The sequence below is a fragment of the Lepisma saccharinum genome, chromosome 24 (genome assembly GCF_977018435.1).
Source record: "Lepisma saccharinum chromosome 24, izLepSacc3.1, whole genome shotgun sequence".
Lineage (NCBI taxonomy): Eukaryota > Metazoa > Arthropoda > Insecta > Zygentoma > Lepismatidae > Lepisma > Lepisma saccharinum.
This window is the reverse complement of record NC_139252.1, coordinates 41,714,711-41,735,836: the sequence shown is the minus strand read 5'-3', so window position 1 is coordinate 41,735,836 and position 21,126 is coordinate 41,714,711. Positions and strand designations below refer to the sequence as shown.

Below are 21,126 nucleotides of genomic sequence, written 5' to 3'. Positions count from 1 at the left end.
CTTGAGTAATTGGAATTTTCTACTGAAAAAAGGATTGCTTGTCTATTTTATTCCTATGTTGTTGAGTTTGTCCATAAGCAAGCCATGTTTTTACTCTATCCTATGCCTTGGAAGAATCTAGATATATTGTGTTTGCAGTTTTATGTTTCTCTAAGGTTTCAGCTATGTAGTTTTTTAAACTGTGCTATGGGTGTGACTATTGATTTCTCTTTCTGGATGCCATGTTGGTTTCTGTGTATTCCTCTTGCTGCTTGAATTTGACTTAGGTTGTTTGCTCTCTTTTCTTAGATCTTTATATGTTTATTTGTTCAGTATTTTTTATTTTTTAATATTCTTTTACATAAAAAAATCAAAGTACATTGTTAAAGTCAAAGTGTGTTAAAATTCAATTTTTCAAAGTTAAAGTTTTAAAAATACAATTTTCTAAAATTAAAAGTTATAATAGTATATTTTTGTTAGCAGAAGATTTTATACTAGGGCAAATTATTTTGTTGTTAATGTAAAATTTGTAAGTTAATGTAAAATTAAAGTAATTAAACATCAATTTTTCAAAGTTAAAGCTTTAAAAATACAATTTTCTAAAATTAAAAGTTATAATAGTACATTTTTGTTAGTAGAAGTTTTTTTTTACTAGAGTAAATTATTTTGTTGTTAAAGTAAAATATGTTAGTTAATGTAAAATTAAAATAATTAAAATTCAAAAAAATAAAAAATACTGAACAAATAAACATATAAAGATCTAAGAAAAGAGAGCAAACAACCTAAGTCAAATTCAAGCAGCAAGAGGAATACACAGAAACCAACATGGCATCCAGAAAGAGAAATCAATAGTCACACCCATAGCACAGTTTAAAAAACTACATAGCTGAAACCTTAGAGAAACATAAAACTGCAAACACAATATATCTAGATTCTTCCAAGGCATAGGATAGAGTAAAAACATGGCTTGCTTATGGACAAACTCAACAACATAGGAATAAAATAGACAAGCAATCCTTTTTTCAGTAGAAAATTCCAATTACTCAAGTAAGCTACATCATACGTAGTACATAAGAAGAGCAAATTAACATCATCAGCAGTAAACCATCATGCAACTTCTACCTGCTGAAACAACTAAGTGAGTATAATGTATCAGAAAAATGCCTACATTTCAGCCTAATTTACCTCTACATTAATAATACTACCAGAATACTAAGGCTTCAAAAGTGAACACTAAGAATAATGTTCAGACAAGTATAGGGCATCTTGCAAAGGATTATTACTCCCTACATCTACAAGTCAATAACAATTATTCTAAATACTACGAACTTGGACAAAATATAGTCAAATACAAAACACAAGAAGGAAAATAATTACAAGTAAAACAGCAGACACTCAATATCTCAAAGCAATCAGGTAAAAATATTCTACAACAAACTGCCTCATAACATAAAACTGATAAGTTCCCAAAACATATACAAATACAATCAATAAAAACTACTTGAAAAGTGAAAACTGTCTGTAGTCTCACAGACTTGATGTAAAATAACAGCAAAACTTAGAAGCATGCACAGTCAATAGTGGTCAATTTGAATACAGTTCACATGCAAACTCTCATGAAAAGGTTCAAAACAGTCTCTCAGCTCAGTTCTCATCTATACTTGGACAACAAAATCCTGCATCAAATTCTCAGAAATCCTACCTTTCCTACCCTTGCTTGAATAGCTAAAGTGCAATCTTCATACTAAAATATTGAAAAAGGCATATCTATGTACATAAAAGTGTGTACACATGTGTTTGTCTGTGTGTACTCTTAGATAAATTGATAAAAAAAAGCAATATAGTTATAAATCAAAGACTATACCTAATAATATTAATTTCAAAATAAGCTGATAGATAAAGATATAATAACTACAGTATAAGCTAGGAACATAAATTGAGAGTATTTGAAAATAAGATCCTTAGGAAAATATTTGGGCCTAAAACAGATGAGGAGGCAGATGAGTGGAGAAGATTACATAATTTAGAAGTACATAATTTGTATTCATGTCCAGATATTATTAGAATAATTAAATCAAGAAGACTTAGGTGTGTAGATCATGTGGTACGAATGGGAGAGGAAAGAAGAGTATACAGGATTCTTGTTGGGAAACCTGATGGTAAAAAGACCAATAGGAAGACCAAAACAAAGATGAAGGGATAATATAGAGATGGACCTAAAGGAAATTGGTAGGGAAGGAAAGAAGTATATAAATCTTGCTCAGGACAGGGACAGATGAAAGGCATGAGTTGCTGCACCCATGAACATTCGGGTTTAAGAAGGCTAGAGAGTTAGTTAGTTATACATTAAATAAGCATAATATTTGGATTGTAAGTAGAGAATATAACAAATGTACAATGCATTGTGCGAAAACTGTCAACTTTGCATTATAAGCAGAAAATTAAACCAGTTTGCCCTAGAAATACATTTTAAAAATAGCCCAAAATAGCATGCGTAATAGAAAATTAAGAAAACTTTCTGATGCATAAAAGTACTGACTAGTGGTGAATGAATCAATTACTGTAAAATATTATTCTCTGATTCAAGTAATTTAACTGTAAACATTATCTTTTGTGTGTAAAATATAATTGTTAGTTGAACTGATAAGTACAAATATTAACTTTATACGCCTTCATACACTCTAAATAACATAACTTTGATATATAAATTAGTAACAATTTGTTAAAATTAAGTTAAACTGTAGAATTGTTTTCTTAAATAAATATAAATATAAAGTAAAAATACTAAACAAATAATTCCTTCTTTTGCTATTTAAAGGATGTCAAACAGTGTAAATCAGTTGTTAGTGGCTAAATAACATAAAATTTGAAGGCAGCAACAATATTTTTTTAAAATACTGTTTTTTTACCTAACTTTGTGAATTAAATACTAGTACATTTTGTCAAATTATAAATAAAATATACCTATTTCTTTGGTATTAGTACTATAGCGAAGGAAAATGTTACTAAAACTTGGCTAGTACAGTAAATCTGAGAGTTTTAGCTTTATTTGTCCGTAACTGGATATAATTGTAACTTGTTAATCTCGCCAAACACAATCTTTACCTCAATTTTGGATTTTGGAAGCTAGCTGAACTTTAGCGTTTCGAATTACATATAGTGAAGGCCTCTATAGTGGAAAAATACACCCAGTCTGTAAAAATTTGGAAATGTTGTCTCCTTCTCTGTCGAACCAGATCAAAAGTGTTCTCAAATGTTTCAATATATTTCTTAACATAACTAACTTTTCAAGAAAAAAATACCTTGTGCCCAGATAGCTTAGTTGGTATAGCGTTAGGCTTTTAACCTATCTGTCCAGGGTTCGAGTCCCTGTCTGGGCGATTACAATTTTTAAATTTTGTCATCGGATCTTGCGCAGAATGGATATAAAATATGTTTACAGTCTAACAGATTATTATTTATCTTAAAATTTTGCAAATAAGCTTTTAAGTTTCTCAAATATCAGCATCTTTAGCTAACAGTACAGCATAACCATTATTATTATGATAGAAAAGTTCTGGTGGTAGAACCTACACCTACTGTAATATCTCTGTGGTATTAACTTACATGCAGCCCATAACTTTTGGGAGTGTTTCTCCTCCGTTACATTTCCTCGCCATTTACCCTTAGCGTCGCGATTAGCCTCAGAAGCAAAAAAAAGCGAAATCTTATATTTGTTTTTTTTTATATCTCTGAAACCACCTATACGATAGACCTACATTTAATGAATTTTGCAGTCTTCCTGTTTGATCTGTTAAATAATCCAGTCAATAAAAATATACTTACATAGAAAAATCCTGATATAGTTGGATTCTCAAAAATATACACAATCATAGTTCTTTATAAATTTACATAAATCGAAGTCTAGTTAGAGTTGGCATGTGTGCTTCTGGTACATGTAGTTACTTGAAAAAGCAAATATTGGTTGTGTAAAAAGATAGCATTCTTTTGAAACAGTAAAAAATCAACCTCATTTCCTCATAGCATTAGCTGTAAATGCTTCTTGCAGATTAACAAAGCTCTGGCGTGTGGGCCTACATCACCTACAATCCTTTGTAAAGTTCGTGTTGTCCTATAAATTGTCGTTATACACATACTAAGTCCCTAGTTACAGCCTAAGGTTTTAGTTTCAATCAGAGGATTTTAGTCCTCATAGACATATAGTGATTGTAGCCTCGTATAATAAACCAAATGGAAATAACCCAAGTGTTGATGCAACCAAAAAACCCAGTTATACTTCAAAAATACCTTGAAAAAAGCTATAAGGCTAAATTATTCTTCTAGAATAGTAAAAAAGTTTAGCAAGTGGACCTATGGTTCATATAGTCAGTCGTGTGTGAACTTCGTCTTGTAATTATATTGTTAAATTGTTATATTTAAAAAAGAAAAGAAACAATGTTGGTAAGCGTCCAAATATGGACACTCGGTAAAGGGGTTTCAGACCTCATAGACACATCATAATTTTCGTTACACTAAAAAATTTGGCCTCGTATTAAGGTAAATAGTCGAAATGATAAACATTTCGTGTACTTTATCCAGTAAGGCTTAGCTAGAAATACAATAACAGCGTTACAGACATAAAAATTAAGCAAGCTTTGACATTCTAGTGGCACATAATAAATATAAAATATCCTTTAAAATACTCTGACAAATAGTTGTGGGTTATCCGAGATCAAAAATTTCAAGCCCTCTCTCCTGCATAAATAGGCTCTAGAATTCACTAAGCCTCAAAATAATATTGGGTACATAAAATAAAAAGCAGATGGAGAGTGATGCTGATCACATCATCTCCAAACAGCAAAAACAAAAGTATATGGATGGAGCCCTTCCTGATATATTTAGAAAACTTTACCTAGTATAAAAGTAACAAAATACTCAGCAAACTCTAAAATAAACAAACTTTCCTACTTAGCAGGCGTAACCTGACCTAAATAAATACATATAGAAATACAGAACCAAAAATAGCATAGTGGAAATCAGTAAACCCTAATAATAATAATAATAATAATAATAATATATTCTGTGGCTTACATTTTAGCTAAAAGTACTTTTTCTTTAGTGTTTTTGAAAAAAAAATTAAATAAATACTAAACTCTAAATTAAAAATTTGTAAATGTATATATGATACGAAACAAAATAAATACAAATTAATACATACCCTGCAAAAAATCATTAAAAAAGTTGAAAACATCTCTTTGTGCATCCAAAATATAATAACAAATCCTTCCTGACTGGATTAAATTGTGTTATTTGAGTAATAAAAATCCTAAACTTGTAAAATAAAAGGGTAGAACTTGTCAAAATATACTTTTGCATCCAAAATATAATTCAAAACACATCTAAATTGTGTTATTTGAGTAAACTAGAGAATAATCCTGTAAACTTGGAAAATCTCTCTCTCTCTCTCTCTCTCTCTCTCTCTCTCTCTCTCTCTCTCTCTCTGTGTGTGTGTGTGTGTGTGTGTGTGTGTAAGTGTGTAAGTGTGTGTGTGTGTGTGTATGTGTGTGTGTGTCTGTGCAAGTGTGTAATGTGTGTGTGTGTGTCCAAAATGTAATAAAAAACACGTTCAAATCGTGTTATTTGAGTAAATATTAGAATAAACTTGTGAAATAAACAGATAAAAGTTGAGAACACACACTTTGTATGTCGAAAATGTAACTAAAAGTCTTTCCTGAATAGTGTAAATAGTGTTATTTAGGTTAAAAATAGGTATAAACTTGTAAAATAATAAGTTAAAAAGTTGTAAAAATATCTTTCTGAGTCCAAAATTTAATAAAAAATGTTGCCTGAATAGTATAAATAATGTTATTTGAGTACTAATAAGCCTAATAAACAGATAGAAGTTGAGAACACACACTTTGTGTGTCGAAAATGCGACTAAAAGTCTTTCCTGAACAGATTGAATTGTATTATTTTGGTAATAATAAGCCTAAACTTGTGAAATAAACAGATAGAAGTTGAGAACACACACTTTGTGTGTCGAAAATATAACTAAAAGTCTTTCCTTAATAGTATAAATAGTGTTATTTAGGTTAAAAATAGGTATAAACTTGTGAAATAAACAGATAGAAGTTGAAAAAACACACTTTGTGTGTCGAAAATATATCTAAAAGTCTTTCCTGAATAGTATAAATAGTGTTATTTTGGTAAAAATAGGTATAAAATTGTAAAATATTAATTTAAAGTTGAAAAAAATGTCTTTGTGAATCCAAAATTTAATAAAAAAATGTTGCCTGAATAGTATAAATAGTGTTATTTTGGTAAAAATTAACATAAAGTTGTAAAATAATAAGTTAAAAGTTGAAAAAAATGTCTTTGCGAGTCCAAAATTTAATAAAAAATGTTGCCTGAATAGTACAAATAGTGTTATTTTGGTAAAAAATAGGCATAAAATTGTAACATAATAAGTTAAAAATTGAAAAAATGTTTTTTGTGAGTGCAAAATTTAATAAAAAATGTTGCTTGAATAGTACAAATAGTGTTATTTTGGTAAAAAATTAACTTAAAGTTGTAAAATAATAAGTTAAAAGTTGAAAAAAATGTCTTTGCGAGTCCAAAATTTAATAAAAGTGTTGCCTGAATAGTATAAATAGTGTTATTTTGGTAAAAATAAGGATAAGCTGTGAAAATGTTTGACATAAAGTCAAAGTTTGGTAAAAAATAAACTCAAAATTAAGTTAAATAGCACACAGTAACATACATTTACTACCTAAATCAATAATCAAAGGGTCCTAGGTTCGTTACCCCGTGATAAAAGCAAATGGTGAAAACTGTAGGCCCCGTCCCTAATAGCTCTCCCTTCTTCATAGTACAGATAAAAAAAACCTGCGCTAAAGCGTCCTGTGCCTTGGAGGCAAACCTGAGCGGAATATTAATTGGCGGCGGAAACCGCATAGCTTCAGAGATTTGACCCTTGCTGCGCATTCTCAGACATCCTTTGTTGTCTGGTTGAATACCTCCCCTGCCCTACAGTATTGCATAGCTTTCCCCTGTTATTGCGTACTGGTTAACCTTGAAAAAACCGGTTCTGAAAATCTACCGACGCGTTCTCTGATTGGTGAATCAGCTTCTTCCTTTGTTCTGACGTTGTGACGTCATTTGACCTTGAGCGCTCTTCCCCCAAATTCCTTTCTCGTCTACCTGCGCGGAGTTCCCCTTGTCTGTCTGGCATCAGAGCGGAGTCGAGATTCGGATACAGTATTCTGTCTAGCGTGTTGCACCATCGTGTTTCATAACATGATGAAATTACTGCATAGTACTAATTAATAACATTACATATCGCGGGTTCGAGTACCGGGACCGTCCCCAATCGTAATTGGACCTGTACCTACACCCATTACCACCGTTCATAGCGGTTCATAAACCATAGAAAACTTATTTTCAATATTATAAACATTAATTATTATAGTTTCATACATTACATACTTTGCAGTAATGAATATAAAAACATATGCATACCGTTTAGTACCTCTAATTACCTGCTATATACATATTTTTCATAAAATAAATAAATATATATTCATAAAAAGTTATAAACATGCAAATACATAAATGTAAAGTATTCTAAATACTTGCAAATGAATTCTAAGTACGTGCGAATTAATTAAAACCCGTGCAAATTAGTTATAAGTACATGCGAATAAATTGCGAATATTAAACGCCCGAGGGCACAAACAGTCCTTGGCGGTGATACCATCTACTTCCAGCCTCGTGTGATTCAGGCATTACTTGACATGAAGAATGGATATCTTACTTTTTTCCAGTATGAATGGAATACAGCATTAACTGGCATGCGCATGTTCAAGAGATTGTTATCTCTCTCCCAAAGGTTGATTCTTCCCGACCCAAACTTTAAAACAGAAAAAAAAAGCTTATCAGAAACCCAATTTACCTGGATTAGCTCCAGTTCTGAACACAAAGGGCTGATGTTTATACTGGAGGAAGTACTGGATGTGTCCCATTTCGTGGTGGACAGCTAGGAGGTCGTGCATGTTGACCTTACAGCACATCTTGATTCTGAAATGATATACCATAAGTAAAGAAAACCAGGCACAGTGTAAATTACAGATAAATACTACTTGTCCCCTCTCCCATCTTCTCCACCCACTCCCCTTCCTCTTCCCGCTGTCCTCCTCTCTTTCTGCCACTGCAGCTATCCTATCTCCACTGTCTGTCATTCTCAGTGACTCACCAACAGCCCTTTACAGAGTTCTCAGATCCTACATTTCTTATTACATTAATAGAGGAACATAAATTTAGAGCATTTGAAAATAAAATCCTTAGAAAAATATTTAGACCGAAAAGGGATGAGGATACAGGCGAGTGGAGAAGGTTACATAATTTAGAACTGCATAATATGCATTCATGTCCAGATGTTATTAGTATAATTATATCAAGAAGACTTAGATGGGCAGGTCGTGATGCACGAATGGGAGAGAAAAGAAGAGTTTACAGGATTCTTGTTGGGAAACCTGATGGTAAGAGATCAGTAGGAAGGCCAAGATGAAGATGGAGAGATAACGTTGAGATGGGCCTAAAGGAAATCGGTAAGGATGGAAAAGATTGGATTGATCTTGCCCCGGATAGGACAGATGGAAGGCTTCTGTTGCTGCAGCCATAAACATTCGGGTTTAAGAAGGCCCAGGCTAGAGAGTTAGTTTGAGTATAGTTCTCAGATCCTCAATAGTAAACACAAATCTTAATTGTCTAAGAACTAGACTATACTCGCCATGGTTCTCTAACCCTCTGCACCATCTTCTGACCTTGATTACTCAAACCTTCAGCGACATCTACTAATTTTCATCGTCCTCAAGACTGGCCATTACTTTCGATTGCCCTCAGATTCTCAAAGCATTCTCTTGATCGTCCTCAACATCATCGTACATGTATGCCGGTACTGGATATCCTGTTATAACAGCTAAATATAAGTGATTCATATAGTTATGAAACGTATCTCAAGTATCATCTATGACAGCCCCGTAGCTTGATATTTTGGCGCCCTAGGCAGGAAAGTGGTACCCCGCCCCCTTCTCCCCACCACCAAGAACGAACATGTAATATTCGATATTTTCTTAAACCATGGTTTGTGATATTTACATCTTACAAATTTTGAAATGAAGAAACAAAGAAAAATTCGTTACAAATAATATATTCCTAGATTGCATTTCTGACTTAAAAACTGTTTAGTATATTTAAGAATATTTCAGTTATGTCTTAGTGTCTTAAGAACAATTTTAAAAATGTACTATTATTACTACTTTGGGAAACAGAAATATCAGGAGCGTGTTACCAGAATATAAGCCTACAAATAAAAAAAAGAGTTACGAATAATAATGGTATCGAGTTGAATGATGACATCTATTTGCACGTGATGATCTCCCAAAGGAAGTATCTACGGATCACTTCATCACTCAAAAATCTCCAATAGATACAAGAGTTGAGTAACACCCCTCGCTACGGGCCTGATCTATGTCGCCCAAAACAACGTGCTTTGCCTGTGAAGGACATGAACAGTAAGATACAATGACGTGGATCAAAGCTGAATGCAATCCTGACCGAATTGACATAAAGTAGAGGGCTGTAGCGTTGACATTTCGAGGCAATGGTATGGAATGCGTGTGTGTGTATTACTGCAGCTTAAACATGCATCAGAGTTGGGAATGCTACTAAAAAGTAACGCGATACAATTACCATTCCAAAAGGAACATGCGTTTCCTTGACTTGTCCCCGCTTTTACGGTATTGGGAGGAGGGTGTGAAATCATTGAAGATTGGTTGGGAGACAAAGATCTTAATCTACACACACGCGCGCAGATATATCATATGCTTATTTATAATGTTATTAAATACACTGCTGGACAAAAAAAAACGGACACTTGCATTTTTTGTGGTAACGCATACATTCTGATTCGAAGGCTAACTAAGTTATTGGAAATATATTCAACAGAAAACAAACTTTGAGGATGTTCTACATACATTAATAAGTTAAATTAGAACAAAAACGAAAGTTACAGAAAACTACCAAACTGAGAGCGTAATTCATAAGTAATTGCAATTCAGATGTCTAATATTAAAGTGTCCGGTTTTCTTTGTCCAGCAGTATATAAAAGTAAATTACTAAATAATTGAAAATACGTTATTATTGAATATATATAAAGGAATTAATTTGTTATATATGAATATATACTTAAAAGTAGCAAACTAATTCCTCTACTAACTGGTTAAAGATGTCAATAAATTACAAAATAGTAGGAATACATTCATTATGTAATAGTTGAAATAAAATAGTTTATATTTAGTATTCTTTCTATACATATAAAACAATTAGATTTCGTGTATTTATCTTGTATTCTACTGTGCATATATTGCTATTGGTGTACATCTGTTAATGATATCTTGAAAGAGGTAGTTTCAATGTCATCTTTAGTAAAGGTTGAAGTCCAAACTACTCGCTTATCTTTTGTTATAACAAAAACTCCCCCCCCCCGGAAATTTTGGGTTGGGGACTTTTTGAGGCCAAGATTTCACACCCCGTTTGGGAGAATGATTTGGGAATGTCCACGTACCTGAAATCTTGCTTGTTGTTGAAGTCCCACGCCGACGCATGGCACACCATGTCCCTGTCGTTTGGTTTCTTGAATATCGAATTGTTCCAAAACGTATGCGGCACTTGCTTCAGTCCAAGAGAGACGAAAAAGTCTTCGGCGAGCTTCAACATTTTTTCAACTGTGTAGTCCTGATGCGAAGGTAACATTAAATTAGACACAAGCTTTTAAAAGTGTGTTTTTTCTTTCTAAATTCAACGGCGTGTGTATGGCATATTGTATTATTATATGGATGCGAAACTTGGTCCCTTACATTGAAAGAGGAACATAAATTGAGAGTATTTGAAAATAAAATCCTTAGCAAAATATTTGGAACTAAAAGGGATGAGGAGACATGTGAATGGAGAAGGTTACATAATTTAGAACTACATAATTTGTATTCATGTCCAGATATTATTAGAATGATTAAATCAAGAAGACTTAGGTGGGCAGGCCATGTGGCGCCAATGGGAGAGGAAAGAGGAGTTTACAGGCTTCTTGTTGGGAAACCTGATGGTAAGAGACCTGTAGGAAGTCCAAGACGAAGATGGAGGGATAACGTTGAGATGGACCTAAAGGAAATCAGTGGGTATGGAAAAAAGTATATAGATCTTGCTCAGGATAGGGACAGGTGGAAGGCCTGTGTTGCTGCAGCCATAAACTTTCGGGTTTAAAAAGGCTAGAGAGAGAGGGAGTGCATGGCAAGAGCTGTAGCATACAGGTGAAAGAGGAAAAAGTTAAACTGCGTTAACATATTTTAAAGATAATTTGATTTCAGAACTTTTCGAATTTAATTTTTAGAAGATACGTTATTGTGAAACGAGACGTGTTTAACCTTACTGGGAAGAAATAGTTTTGTCCTTTATAACCGTGCACTGAGTAAGCACAGATGATCCCATGTATTTGGATTACAGTCTTTCGTTAAGGCGTCCTGTTGTCCCAACGGAAGTCCTCGGGACAGGTTCTTGTCCCATATTTCAATATTTGAAATTGTTTAATCCTCCTGGTCTCAGTCTAGAGAAACCCTCTGCTGAACATTATCTTCTATCCTATGTGGCAAGGAAGTATACTGTGACATAACTCTGCTTACTTACTGATGTAGTCACCAACAATAAAAACGGAACATCTAGATCTGAAATACTCGCTTTCCTGCAAGGCGTTATGTGTGTTGCCTAACTCCACGGCGGTGGCAGAACTTGTCATTAAAAATTTGCTATTAAAATCCACTTATAGTCGCAGAGTTATACAACACGCAACACCCTGCAGGAACGTTAGTAGGCTACGTATTTGAAGATCTAGATGTCCCATTTTAATGCTGGTGACTGTACATATTCCATAATATAGGTGCGTTGTAAAGAATTTTGAGGGCGACTTCGCTGACTAGGTGTTCCCGCACGTAACACATCTTGGGTTAATTAATTAATTGCTGATATTTAAATGCTGAGCTATTAAGGAACCTGATTTTGTAATTACGTTTTTCTTTCTTTGTGGCCTAGTAGAAATTGCAAATGTCAGCAAATGATACTGTTCTGAATGATATACAAGTACAAGAATGTCTTACTACATATTTTGATACAATCATATTTTCATATAAAACGCATTACTTGCCCAATTTCTCTAGGTTTCACTAAGTAATATGTTTGACCAACATTCAGAATATGATTTCTCAAACAAAATGTGGTAACTTTTTATCTGATGGTAACAGACCTGTCACCGTAATTTTGCTTTTTCTTGATTTAAGTCATGAAAGTCACGCCGCAGAAATGATTGACCGTGCGTGCTTTGTTTTCGCCACTGCCATATTCAGGAATGTTGCCAGCGGGTCGGCTTGGGGGGATGAGGCCCCAATCGAAATCCTACAAATATCTATTTCAAATAGTGTGTAGTGGTAATTAATTTTACTTCGTTAGTAGGATTAAACATCTTGCATAATAAGTTGTAATATACTGAGAAATTCATTTTCAGGGCTTCTACCCCTCAACTTTTTCGCCTTTAGATGGCGGCTGCTGATAAGGGATGAGCCCCACCTGAAATGGGCCTGGTCATGAGGTTCGGTCATCGTCGTTATGCAGCACGTAAGCATTGCAGGGAAGCTATCATGCCAGGAGATAGGTGTCTAAATGTTATTGCCGGTGAGTGTACTCTCGTATTCACTTACCTGCTGCTTCATGCAATGGGTCATGTTGAGGAAAACCTTGCTGGGATACGGGGCTGTCCACGAGTATATATTGGTCCATTCTTGTCCCCAAAGGTCACCTAGAAAACAAAGGAGAAGTAGTGCGCGCGTGTCATATTTGGTCTTATGTGTATTAAACTAAACGCCGTAGCAGAATAGCCCTCCGAGGTCAAAGGACTGCCAGTTTCCATTGGGCTACGCGTGGTCAGCGCATAATTTCATCGCCGCTCTTATCTACGTAGTTTCCTGGACAGGATTCCGTTATTTCTTTACAAGATTTGTTCCACTGACGCTTTGTCAACGACTGAAGTTTGGAAGCCTCAGCGGGATCGATTCCAGGACTGCGAGAGAGATAACCACTGTCCTTTCTCGAAAAATTGAGACCTTAGATGCAATGAGCGTTATAAAAATTTGCTATTTGCAGGAGGGGAAGTTCGTAAATAGGTCACAAACTGATATTGAATAGTTGAAAATACTAGTGAGTAGTTTCTAAAGGTGCCATTAGGTGGCAGCATAATCCACGGTGATAATATTTAGTTAGCAGTCGCTATATTGCATACACACGCATTGCCAGCTCAGTTTAAACATGGCGACCGTGCTCTAGAAGTGTACGGGGTTTTCAAGGCAGTATCTCATCTAGATTTTTTTACATAAACGTTTGTGAACTACTTATTGACTTACCCTCGTACATGACTTTTAAGATTCTTGTAAGAATTGTAAGCTTGTGGACACATTAGAAGACATGGATGACCGACTCACAATCTTTTACTACCAGAGATTCACGGCGCGATTCATAGATGTTCCTTTGTTTTTTTGTCTCTTCATCAATTTCGTATTTGTATTTTTGTTGTTTAGCGACGCTTTTCTGCCGCTTTTCGAATACTCGCGACGATGTGATAAAATCGATGAAGGGACACTCACGGAAATGTGGTCGAGGCTAGAACATGAAACTTCGGTTGCGAGGTCGAACGTTGACCACTTAACGAGCCGGCTTACCAATTTCGTCCAATCATCCTCATATGATTAAACCTCGAGATGCGAAAAGCGATTTTAAGTAACGTATATCAGAAATAAAGGTGTCTTCCATCACAAAATGTTCACTTCAAATGACTGTAATCAAGCAATAACTCTCCTGTGAAAATGTTCTGTGCTTTGAACCTTGTAACGAAGGATGGGTTCTTTTTTTTAAGACCTAGTTTTTTAAGTATATTCACTTGCAATAAATGGGCTGGGTATATGTGAATTTTCAACAATTCTCAATTATTTAATTGTTGGTTTAGTTTTGTTCTCGTTCTGAACTTGGGTTCTTTGTAACAGATAACGAATGGTAATAGCCATGGACACTTATCCTTTCACATGCCATCGCAGTAAAACCTATGGCACCAGCATTTAGATACCAAGCACATGTGATCACTCTGTATATAAAATATTGTCAAACTCGGCAAACCATGTTCAACTTCAGAAGCTGCTGCTTATACGCAAGTGAAATATTTATGCGTACCTAGCAAATGAACGGGGATCGAACCGCGCGCGGAAATTGTCTCCTCGCCATAGAAGTCCCTCAGTCGTCGCCTGACGTAAGCGTGGAGCTCCAGGTACAGAGGACGAAGGTTCAGCCACATCTTCCTCAGCATCCGGGGGAAATTATCAGTCTCGTAGGGCTTCAGCCAATGGTCCACAGCATCTGTGAAATCTCGGAAGAAGAAAAATGCAATGTTAATCTATAAGAATTGCAGATAATATATAGTAAGGATCGAGAAGATGCTGTCTGCGAGCGCTTCAAGTCGACTTGCCACCCAAGTTAATCTCCCCTTCTTCTTTATGTAATATTTCCTTTTGTCTTTCGGCCTGCTTTTTCTGAGTCCTTGTGTTTCTTTATTCGTGCTTACTCCCTTTCTTCTTGATTTTTACCTTTTTTTACTATGTTTTCTGTAGCCTTTTCTTCTTTATTCTCACCCCTTGAGATGTGCTCAATCCCGAATAATAATAATAATGTTGAGTTTATATGTACTCTGATTTCCAAATGAAAACTGCTTCGCAATGAGAAAAACAATGATGGGCTGAAACTGCCAATTGAGCATTATATGCGTTTTCTTATTTTTGCTCATAATTCTTGTTGATAAAACAAATAAAATTCTGTGTGTAAAATTGTATTGGGGAACCACTTGTTTAAAAAAGTGTTTTGCATTTTCTAAAAGGATTATTTAATTATTTTGTTACTGAGCTAAGTGTTGATTACAGTGCTGAATCCCCTGATCAGTTGGATATTGAATATTTATCTTAAAATTCTGTGTTAAGAGTGCAAACGTTTCTGCTACTGGAATGGACATTACTAACATGGTTTATGTATTTTTATTTTACTTAGTTCTGTGACCGTAATTAGAAATCACTGGATGAGATTTCAATATTAGTTACGTCTCACCCCATCTTAATTTCGCTTTTGTGTCTCTTACTACTTCATTTTTCTTATCTCTCCATCTCTATATTGTAAATCCTGTTTCATTCTCCCTCTTTGATTCTCTCACTTTTGTATGTATCTTTCTTCTCCCCTTTTCTCTATGACTGAGTGTGTGCATGTGTGTCTTATTCATATCTCTTATTCTTACAGTGTTTTCTCCTATTTCCTTAAGATGTCACGATAACACGTATATTACATTTAAGGAAATCAACTTTTCGATTTCGACTCCGTCCTCCTCCCCTTAGGAAATATCATGCGGACCAGGCCCGTAGCGAGGGGTAGGTTAGGGGGGCTGATGCCTAGGGCGCCATTTAAAGTTTTTCTTTGATGCCAACAGAATATGCGACGGAGAAATTTACATCTCGCAGAGGTCAGGTGTTAATGGACTCTTGTTCCCATTGAAGATCTTCAAGTGATGAAGTGACCCATTTCCTTTGCGGGGTCAGCACGTGGAAATAGATGTCACCATTAACTCTGTACATGACGTACCCTTTATAGATACAATATTTTACATCATGCTAACTTACTTTCTCAACTTACCCCGAAATGTTTCTTTTCATAGGATCCCTTATATTCTGGCAGCACACTGCTGGAATTATATGTTTCCCAAAGTAGCAGTAATGGTACGTTTTTATAGATGTTCTTTAAGCAGTAAGATATAACTGAAATTTTCTGAAATATGCTAAACTTTTTTAAAATAAAAAAATCAGACTACGAATCCTTAAATATATTATTTTTCAATGCGTTTTTTGTTTCATCATTTTAAATTTTTAGGATGTACGTAAATATTGCAAACCATGGCATTAGAAGGAGATATCGAAGGATCGCAAAGTGTCTGGTTTGGGGGGTGGGGGCTAAAATATCTCTGCGCGCTGCCATGTTCACACAATTCGAGGTTCTACTAACTATTCAAGCGGGCTCCGATGTTGAGCAGCTCCACGTACTCTTCGTAGCCGTCCCTCATCTTTTCCCCCGTGGCTCTGCTCCACTCCTGCCAGTAGTGCTGCAGCGTGGCGGCGTTCCTCGACTGCCTGAAGATCTCCGTCAGATCTAAGGGAAGATTAGAGATAAGTTACATCTGCTTGCAATGCTGGAACTGGCAGACCGTTAGGAAATCCCTGCCAGGAGGAAGCCATTCTGTCTAGGCTTTAGCCACTCTGCCTGTCTGTGCTTACTTGCCTGCACAGGTGAAAACTTTATTTCACGCCTATATAATCAACAATGAAGATACAACAATTAAAATAACAAATAGCACAAAATGGATAAGTCGAAGATAACTTAGAATGTTTTTCGTTTGGTAAGAAGTGCTTCGTTAAATTAAGTATAATTTACTTTATTAAAAAAGACTACCTCCTACACATCTTAATTAAAAGATAAAGAATTAATATATTGATTGATTGAAATTAAAATTGTGGGTGCTCCAGCACTTAGGCTATTTTGCACTCGTCACATTATACGGGTCTCAGCCCCTTACCATAACTAAAATAAACACATGTGTCTGAGGACTAGAATATTCTTACCTAATTAAAAGCTGAGGCTGTAAAGGGGAACTCAGCACATATAATAAAGACGAAACATAGGACAACACACATGATTCTACTGGCCGTAGGTCCACACGTCAGAGCCTCGTTGGCTTGCAACATTGGTGTATTGAGAAATGGCCACCCCTTACACCTCAAAAGATAAATAAGCTTGTCCTATTGTGGCAAGGTACCTTAAAATTTTCAATATTCTACCGTTAAAATTCATGTCTGCCTGTTAATTTACAAAAATGGGACGCAACGTTCTTTTTTATTAAATTTTAATACTTTATCATGCATAAAAATAGATAACAATTATAAATTGCAGTTCCTTGCACCATAAATATACTTTTATGAAATGAGTAATTAAAAGTACATTGATTTGGTTAACTATGTGATTGTTAATACTTTAAAAACAGTTATGGCCATTTTTCACGGTGGCAGCGAAAATTAACGGTCTTGAACAGTCATATAATTATATTTATTTAGAAACAAACTTACAACCTTTCTATTTAGAGAGGCATTAGAACTCATATAAACCTTCACTTACCATTGAGGTCAATATCGCAGTCCTTTTCCTCCATGTCACAGACCTCCGCTGTACTGTAAGTCATCTGCATGTCAGTCACCAAATTCTGGAACTGATTAGGAAAGAAATAGGTCTCTATTTAATTCCTACCCTATTGTACATATACATATATCTATTATTATATATGTACTTCTACTATATCTTCTGTGTGTTATACTACTTGCTGAAGTTACTTCTAATGAGAAATCTTGGCCTTTTCTTTTCTTCTCTTGAATTGTAGAAAAGAAAGTCTTCTGGTGACCGTAAAGTGCTACAGACATCCACGCCCGATATTCTGTAGGTTATCACCTGATCATTTCGTTCATTTTCTATGTATATCCAGTAATCGTGCCTGTTGGTAATAATTGTCATAAAATTTAAAGAGTTCAGGAGGCCATGGGATTGCCACTCCCCGATGGAAATTGATCTTCGGACGAATTCTCATATTTTGATTGATTCAATTGCTTTATTTTACTTCGCTTTTTGTGCAACTTTTGGCTAATTTGCGAAGATGGAGATGAGTGATGACATGAACACTCACAAACATCCATGCCCAGGCCGCGATTCGAACCCGGGACCCCTAACGTTGTAGCGCGATGTGATAACCACTCCGCCACGGGGGCCGGCGAATTCTCACATTTCTGGACCTACAGTTTAAAGTGTAATCCGAACTACTCCACCGGATATCGAACCCGGGACCCCTTGATTACAAGGCGACGACGCTACCACTGTGCCATCGGGGAGGCGCGTTGAATTGTTTTGTATTTAGGAAGGGACGGAGAAGAATTTCACTGAGTAGCATCTTATCTTGTGTATATAGTATCATGTTCGTGTTTTCTTGTAACAATAGTTTTGACCCTTCAAAGAAAGAGAAGAAAAGAAAAAAAATACTTTGGAAGTATTTCCACAAAGGACAAGGTTATGGGAAGAAACGAATTCCGTTTGAGGGGAATGATACTCTGTTTCAATGCAACCGCAGCACTGCCCATGAATTTAAGAAGCGTCCACTTACCATTCTGTTCATTTTGGGCGGCAGCATGGCCATCCCGAGAACGAAAAGGAGTTTCAGTTGTCGTCTGACGGTGGCGTCCCTGCAGTTCAGCCCTCTGAGGGGGATGATTTTGATCCAGATGGCCTTCTCGGTGTCTGCCAGGCGTTGGGCGGCCTCCACCTGCGAGAATTGGCAATCAGAAATGGGAATCACTAAACTAAGTGATCAGTAACAATGATTCAAATAATGGAATTACTTGATTGATTTGGTTTACTTAACTTGGCTATTCTGCCACTTTTGGCAAGTCGCGAAGATCAGGGTGAGTGATGATGTGATGGGATTGATGAAGAGATAATCAAAAAGAACTTCCATAACCGGGTCGGATTCGAACCCGAGACACCTGGCGTCATAACGCTCTGTGATAACCACTCGACCACGGGGGTCGGCTTAAATGGAAATTGTTGAGGTAAACGAAATGATTTGGAATACTTTCTAACTCTTACAGCTTCACCTTCATTTCCTCATAACAGATCCTCAGTGGTCGATCTTTCAAACAAGGCACGGCACCATCCGGCAACAAGAAGTCTTCTACATCGTCACCTTTTTGTACTTCGGTATGCTTACTTCATTGGTAAACATACAATCCCGTTTCTCACGAGCCAGAGGATACCAAAGTAGCATACGATTCTGCCTAAATGTGATGCCACTTAGCTCGTCTCTAGTCTAGGCATACAGAGCATTTGAACTCTGTAGAATGGGTGAACTTACCGCTCGCCGTTTATTTTCTTCCGTTATGTTAGTCTCGTATTCCCACTGAGCGACCGTATTCATGTAATGCGCCTTTGAGAGCTCCTTGTCAACTTCTTTCAACAAGATTCTCGCTCTCCTATTGGTCTCCCACTTCTTGTCCTCCAGAGTCGAAACCGCTAGCTTCTCGATTTTGGCAAACTTTTCCTTCTCCTTCTTCATCGTCGTATGTTTGGGCACTTCAGAATTATCTGCGACGCTATTAGTTCTGTTCCTCAATCGCCGGACACTTGTCGCTGCATAGGCATTGACTTCGTTCCCGAAGTAATGTGTTGCTCCTTCGGCATCTACTTTTCTTCTGCCTTCTTTACATTCGCTTCTCGCGATGTCCTCTATGTCCTTTCGATGGTCGTCTGTGGGAGGACAGGCAGCTGGCGCCACGATCGCTTTTTCCATGATTTTAATGAGAGTCATTTCGGCATTTGGCAAATCTGCGGTAATTGTGTTGCTTATAACTTCCGATTTGCTGACACTTAACTGTCGACCTCGTTCCAGTAAATCTTTCTTCGTCTCTTCATCGTTCCTAATTCTTCTTAAGTGGAAACTGTTCTCTTTCGCAGCCGTTCGATATTCTTCTCTTCGCTTCACTCTTCGTGCTAATCTGCTCGGCAATCTTTCTTGTGAGAAGTATATTTTTAGCTCTTTATATCCTTTCATGTAACTTGTAGTTTGCATGTCAGTGTTACTTTGTTCTGTTACCCAAGCTTTGTCGCTTGGTTCCCATGGTGAGAAGGTTCGATTTTGTTTCCTCGCAGCAGCCATCAATCTCTTACGGCACGTCTGACTAGACTTTACATCACCTATTCTTCTACACCGCTTCCGCCACATCCTTCTGCGCAAATCATCGAATTTCCTTATCTTCAACCCTTCAGCTTCGACTTTCTGCTGCGCTTCCGTTTGCTCCACGTTTATTGGTCGTCTTATCCTAGTTCCTTTGTTCATCCTGGTCAACAAACCTGAAAGAAGAGGTACTGAGGCTTCACCGCTGCGTTCTTTCTCGTTGTCATCTGCTGGTTTCATCACTTTCCGTTCAAGAACGGTATTTCCCTGCAACTCTGTTTTTGATATCCCACGTGCGGGTGTCAAGTTTCCGTAACGTGCAAGGATCGACCATAAGGTGTCCTCACTCAAGTTTCCGTGTTTGTGTTTGTCGACCACAGCGGCAATCCTTTGCCCCGAGGAGCGCTGGCTGACAATATCACCCTCTATCCAAGCAAGGTTCATTTTCGTGCCATCCTCGTTCGCAACACCTGCACGTTCGGTGGGTCTATCTTGATACGAGCGTCTGGATAAGCTGTTCGAATCCACCGTAAACTTCGTTACTCCAGTGCTCAAAACTAAGGAAATAAACATGATCATCGTGACGGCAGCCTTCCGGTATTTGGTCATTGGTTGAACCTACCTCCAGTAGAGGAATAGAAGTGTCACATCGCAACACTTGCCGTTTGTTGGAATATGTATTGTTTGCTGATTGTGCGGTTACTTGCGATGGGAGCAAATATGCCACAGAGGTTATGTAGGCTATTCAATTTCTATAATAAGCTTCATGCTATAAAACAATATTTATGCGACTGTTGGACTTCGTATCTTATCGCCATCGTCACAGTTTCACTTTTCTTAGGAAGACAAGACTAGTACACTGTGTATGACAAGGGCGTGAATGCTTACAAACAAAACATTATACAGTAAAGGCCATACGATCAAAGTACAAACTTGAAATTCTATTTTTGCCTTTTGCGTCGGAAGATAGGGAGGATCACATGAATCCCTGAACCAATCAGGTTGGACCAGTTGCCATGGTGACGGGGAATTCTTGTGCTATATTGCAAAACTTATGCCTTGGAGCAACAGTTTGGGGTCCAAGGCACCGTTAAGCCTAACGACCGTCCAAGTTAGGAAATGAATGGGTCTTCCATTCCCTGCCTCTTCCTGAACTTCCAGTGAAGGGTGCATGTGGACAGCAGAAGGTGTCATTTACGACTGGACAAAAATCAGGCGTGTGGCAA

General features: G+C 36.5%; 1 protein-coding gene across 1 annotated transcript in view; it reads right to left on the bottom strand.

The window, feature by feature from the left end:
- Positions 1-20,517, bottom strand: part of LOC145978163 (angiotensin-converting enzyme-like) — a 59,805-nt gene extending 39,288 nt beyond the window's left edge. Inside the window, exons 1-8 of the mRNA XM_083110601.1 lie at positions 19,082-20,517; positions 18,335-18,493; positions 17,305-17,395; positions 16,141-16,284; positions 14,278-14,469; positions 12,759-12,856; positions 10,583-10,752; positions 7,910-8,034 (exon numbers count right to left, since the gene is read on the bottom strand). Of these exons, the coding sequence (XP_082966727.1) occupies positions 7,910-8,034; positions 10,583-10,752; positions 12,759-12,856; positions 14,278-14,469; positions 16,141-16,284; positions 17,305-17,395; positions 18,335-18,493; positions 19,082-20,509 (2,407 nt within the window). The 5' untranslated portion in view covers positions 20,510-20,517. The remainder of the gene's footprint in view (positions 1-7,909; positions 8,035-10,582; positions 10,753-12,758; positions 12,857-14,277; positions 14,470-16,140; positions 16,285-17,304; positions 17,396-18,334; positions 18,494-19,081) is intronic.
- Positions 20,518-21,126: the final 609 nt, after the last annotated feature.